Source organism: Atta cephalotes (genome assembly GCF_000143395.1).
Source record: "Atta cephalotes unplaced genomic scaffold scaffold00106, whole genome shotgun sequence".
NCBI classification, from domain to species: domain Eukaryota; kingdom Metazoa; phylum Arthropoda; class Insecta; order Hymenoptera; family Formicidae; genus Atta; species Atta cephalotes.
In genome coordinates this window covers 70,992-77,059 of record NW_012130170.1, presented here as the reverse complement: position 1 = coordinate 77,059, position 6,068 = coordinate 70,992, and the positions used below count along the sequence as shown (strand labels likewise).

Here is a 6,068-nt window from a genome sequence, read left to right as displayed (position 1 = left end):
TCTCTCTCTCTCTCTCTCTCTCTCTCTCTCTCCCCCCCCCCCTCTGTCTCCCTCTCTCTCTTACTCATTTTCTTTGTCACATATAATAGTTATAATAACTTAAAAGTATATGTAAATAATATTTCCAGGAAATGAAAATAATTAGTTGTAATTGTAACTGTTATTAAATGTTAGTTACTTAGTTGTCGTGTGTAATAACGTTGCGAATAATATTAGATTGATAATAGATCTGCTGTTTATTCTTGCACTCTCTGAATTGGCGCATACATTTGTAATAAGTTAAAATAAAACAAATATATATTTATTTCATTTCAATGTACAATGTGCATCAGTTCAGACAAGATAGGAATAAAGAACAGACTTCATGTAACCCCAGAGTTGAAATAAGTTAATAATTATTTATTACGGATTGAAAAAAAAGTCTTTTGTCACTGAAAAAGATATGATCGCGATTTGTAACTCGTTTCTTTTTAATGTAATTTGTAACGATATAATTCTACGGCATTACTAGTTACTTTTTCCATTAATAAGTAATAATAAGTTTCAGTAAGTAATACGTAATGGTGAGAATTTACTTTTCAAGAAATTACTTTTCAAAGTGATTTTTCTTAGTGTAACTTTAGCTTTAGTTAATCATTATTATAGTTATAAAAAATTGCAACATCATTATGAAAAATTGTTATTGTAAAACGTAACAGAAAAAGTAACAGAAAAGTAATTCTTCCATTTCCTGATAAATTCATACCTTCAATAGCGTATGCCAGAGCGACAAATATAAGCCAAGCAAACGCACGCATCTTTAATTGCAGATTTGATGCCTGATATTGAAGCGAATAGATGCATTCAAAGGTTTATATATGTTCCTGTAGTTGCAACAAAGATATGAATCTTGCGTTTGTGAAGTTTTCCAGAATTTTTCTCAATGCAATATCATATGATAAATTATCGTTACTACTATTCTATATTCTATACACATGTATTTTACACATGTGACAAATATCTTAAAATACCTTATAATCTCGTTAAATGTTATCTCACTCTTCACGAAAGTGTCGATTAAGTTAGCATTGGAAAATATTTCTACTAGATAGGACATTTCTAAGGATGGCAATATCTCGAATTTATTGCTATTGTTCGACTCGTTCTAAACTTGACATTTTTTTAGTTTGATAATAATATATATAAGTAAACTTTTTTTATTTGCCGATAGAATTTCCTTATCTTCGGTGATTGCTGACTCAGTTTTGCAAGAGCTCGATTTTCATTTCCGTTTTATGTCAGATATCAAACAATATTATTACAGCTATTCATTCTAATCGAGATTCTTAATATATTTAATTCATTTTACCCAAGACTTAAATTTGATTGAAATTGGAAGCAGTGTTTTAAATTTTTTGGACATTAATATTATTAACAATGACAACACCCTAGAATTTGATTGATTTCACAAATCAGCTTTCTCAGGGAAATACTATATTTAAATTTTATGTGTTTGCATCGATTTAACAAAAGAGAGAAGTTATCATATTGGAACGACTAACAGATTCTCTTTTTTGTCGCATTTGAAATTCCACATACAACAAAAATTTTAATTTTATTATTAAAAAGCTTATCAAATACTGACATACTGAATTATTTTAAATTCATATTTAATTATCAGTGTTAAATCTCTTTGTTATAAAAAAAACTTTTAAACAAACTTTAAAACAAAATATGGATCAGATTTCGATTACGGGAGGAAAAACTATCTTTAGGATAATGGCAATAAATCGTAAGCAGTAAGCAAATTGGCCAATCACGGTAGAGTCCGTAAGGTCATAACATAAGCGATAGTCAATGCAACATGTTGATTTCCTTATTGCTTATGTCTTACAGTTTTGAGTTTTTTGTATTTTTACTATTCTATATTTTTACCTTTACTATTCTATATATTCAGAATGTTTCTGAAAATTTAGGAATATAATTTGGAATTTGAATATAAAATCAACATTTTATAATTTTAATACACTAAGCAGGTTTATTAAAGTTCACAAAGGTTTGCTTCCAAATAATTCAAAGAAAAATGTGATATAAATCTCATATAGTAATACAACTTAAGTGGATCAAATTGTGAGGAAATTATCAGAATTTTAGAACACATTAAATTTCAGGAACCACATCAATAGAAATATTACTTCCTAATCGAAAATCACAGATCATAGATTATATTAGAATCACTAATTTGATTGGTCGAATGTGAAAATTTTTCGGAACGATTTTTGAGTAAACGTCTGACGTCCGAAATGATATTTATTAAATTACAAACAAATAGTTTAAATTTACAATCAGACACTAACTGTTTTAATCATGCATATGTAGATGTACTTGTAACTAAATTTTAAATCTTATTTGAGTATTTTACAGTCTTGTTCTTCATATGAGACTTTTTACTTTCGTTGGCATTATTTCACATTTTAATTCTTAATACTTCTTAGGCGATTGCAAATTTCTGTGAATTATGTACACTGGACCATGAAACAAAATTATGCAGCTGAGTGAGTATTCTGGTAGACGTCTGGTAGACGAGAGTGTAGAGATTTTTTTCTAATACTTGTATTTTGCTGAGGATGTGTATGGCCTCAATGTGGCAGAAACGGTCAAATTGTAAAGCAAGTTAAATATAATTTTTATAAATTTAAGTATGTTTTGGTCATTATATTTATCCTTATTTGTCTGATTTGTTTACAATTGTTACTTATATTTTACATTTTACTTTTTGGATGTTAAAGTACAATTCTAATTAAATTTGCAATTTTCTTCTATATCTTTTCTTAGAACAATTGGGATTGAATTCTGATAAAGTACACATAATCATAGTTGATTTGAGTTTATCAATTGTATAATCAAGTTTATGATATTAAAGAATTTTTGCAATAACATGAATCCAGATACGGTAAACGATAAAGTCTCATTATCCTTTTCTTAATTAATTGTTAAGAAAAAGATAACTTGATCTTAGTTCATTGTATCTGGATAAATAGCATTGCGAAAACTCCCTATTGTTAAAGTAAAGTATTATATGCTTAGAAAATCAATGAATTTTGTAATATAAAAATAATTACAAATCTATTTACAAATCTACAGATGAATAAATTTACAAATAAAAATTAAGAATAGAGAACTTATTTTTAAATAAGAAATAAGAAAAATAAAATAAATATAGGATAAATAAATACAAGTTTAATAATATTTCAAAATATAAAATATAAAATTATTTGCAAGAATAAATACTGTATTTAAATCATGAATAATATATTTAGTACTTTATTAACCTAATTAGAAATGATTAAATATATTCTTAATATTTATAAAAATATTGTTAAAATGATGTACTAGGTTTATTAAAGACATAATTTTGTATTTTTATTTTTTCTTTATGCTTTTATTTGTTTCTGAAAAAAGGATTCTATTATTTTAGAATAATAGTTTTATTTGTATATATATTTAAAGGCTTTGTACGTATATTTAAAAACTCCCTATTATGAGATAGCAACGTTTCTGCTGAACTAATAAACGCTATCTATTAGTTGCATCATGAATTTATTGATTTTGGATTGAAAACTATTTAATAGAACATTTATTATTAGATCATGCCTATGGTCATTGTAAAACAAGATTTTAGAATTTGGAAGTCTTCAAGTTTTGTTGAGATGAACCTTTAAATCTTGTGTATTATTTAATAAAAATAAATATTTGGCAATAAATTCTTCATGTAGTGAGGCCATACTAATAGAAAAATATGGATTATGTTGGATTGTTTAATTACAGAAGTTAGATTTAATGATCGTAAAATCATAAAACGTGGAAATCATGCTATGAGAAATCCAGGATATTTCTTATGTGAAATAACCCATGCTCCTATAGTAATAAAAATCGCTAAAATATAAATGTTATTATACAATAATAAAAAAGAAAACCGGAATAAATGCCTATTTCTCCGATGCTTGATTCTGACTACCTGAAAACGCGTTTTGGTTATAATCGCATGCTCATTTTTCGCGCTGGCTGTATTTGTTTGTATTTTAGAAACATTAAATAAAGTTTTTTAATTGCACTGATATATTTTTACTACTGATTTCTCGGGGTATCTCATATTAGGAGCATAATTTTTTGATTGTCCGATTTGCTCATTTTTTTACATTCCTTTAATTTTCACAACATATAGAATTTGAATTAAATTTTATAGAATGTTATCTTAAAGCTTATTAAATTCCCTTTAAAATGACCTATTATTTTTTAAAATTCTGCCAACAGATTTCTAGCATTTACAACGAAATGAACTTGGTATCTCATGATAGAGACCTTTCCTCTATTTTAAAATGAATATTATAAAAAAATATAATATAAATAATAAATAATAAATTTGATTTATAATATATATATTTTTTTATTTATTGATTATTTTGAGATAAATATATTTTTAGTATATGTTAGATTCATAATCTGGTTTTGCATGATTTATAAACATTTGGATACTTTTCGGTTTTGTGCTATTCAGAAAGATTTTATACTGAGAGAATTTATACTGAAATCAGTTTGGTTGTCAAAGTGTTATTTGAATGTTTTATTTAAGCAATGTATTCATTCAAACAATTATCGCATTTAAATAAAAATATTGTTAAGCTAATGTAAAACGCATAAAAATAATTTCTTATTTTTAATTAAAAATTTATACATTGAGTAATTATCAAAAAATTATTTTGAAAAATGATTTTCTCTTTCTTATTCATACATATAATTATAATTATTATTTATCGTATGTTAAACTTGTTAAACGTTTTACAAAATATACTTTTGCAATTTTTGTAAAATAAAGAATATTAATACATTTAAATAATAATATATGTCCACTATCTTCTTCAGATCTGATATCTTATAATGTCCATATATCTTAATATTGTTTCACTTATATTGCTTAAGATATATTGTGTTTTGTTTTATTATTCGATAATATTTTTTAAAATCATTTAAAATCATTGAAAGAGGCCACTCTAGTGTATACTATATCGCCATCCCCGAACACATAGCGTATCAAAAGGGACAATACCAGTCAGAACATCATTAGGAACAAGAGAACTATGTGAAATTCCTTGAAAGTTTAATAAATACATCTTTAATCTTAATTATTTATTAGAAATTAAAATTTTATTTATTTAGTTTAATTCACGTTTTACATTTAATTAAATGAAATGTTAAAATTCTGATATTATCATTTATCCTAATCCTATATTTCAAATTTTTATTTTCTTGAATTATATTTAATATATAAATATTTAATAATATAAAAATTTAATAAATAATTTAAAAATTTTTAATTTTATGTGTCGCTTATAAATAAAATCACAAATTAATATTATCTTTTATTGGATTAATTTTAATGTTTATAGATCGTGTACTTTAGAATATACAGTCTATTTGATTCTACGGATGCTTCGAAGTATTTTTTGATTGATCAATTAGTAAAATTCTTTCTTCTGATTGGTGGTCAATTAAATGCTTCGAAGCATTTGTAGCATCAAAACTCGAACCCATTATGCTTTTTTACTTTATGCATTGGAGGCTTAGGATTGCAAATTGAGGATTTGAATTCAGCCAATTAGAACGAAACGGATTAAAATTAATTATTACCTGAATGTTGAACTTTAATCTTTAATTTGAAATCCTCAATCTTCTCATGCGTTAGTGAGACTCGTAAACTCACTTCAAAGTGAGGTTACCTGTGTTGACATGCAATAACTTTTTACCAAAGCAAGTAGTGAGTCAATGACTGTTCAACAGAGAAAATTAAAATTATAAGTTAGCGGTTAATGATTCTTTCATATGATTGGTTCTTGCCTTTAGTTCTTCGCTAAATTTAAGTGTAAGAACCAATCGTATTAAAGAATTATTATACGCTAACTGATTAGTTTTCTTTGTTGAACGTAGCCATTAATTTGAGTGTAAGATACTTAGCTTACTTCAAACTCAGTTTCACTTGTGTATAAATGGAAAATAACTATTGCTTCTCTTCTTCTTCTCTCTCTCTCTCT

General features: G+C 25.5%; 1 protein-coding gene across 1 annotated transcript in view; it reads right to left on the bottom strand.

Annotated features, from left to right (window-relative positions):
• Window positions 1–1,096, bottom strand: part of LOC105625069 (mast cell protease 1A-like) — a 12,319-nt gene extending 11,223 nt beyond the window's left edge. The window contains exon 1 of the mRNA XM_012206412.1: window positions 1,011–1,096. Within this exon, the coding sequence (XP_012061802.1) occupies window positions 1,011–1,096 (86 nt within the window). The remainder of the gene's footprint in view (window positions 1–1,010) is intronic.
• Window positions 1,097–6,068: the final 4,972 nt, after the last annotated feature.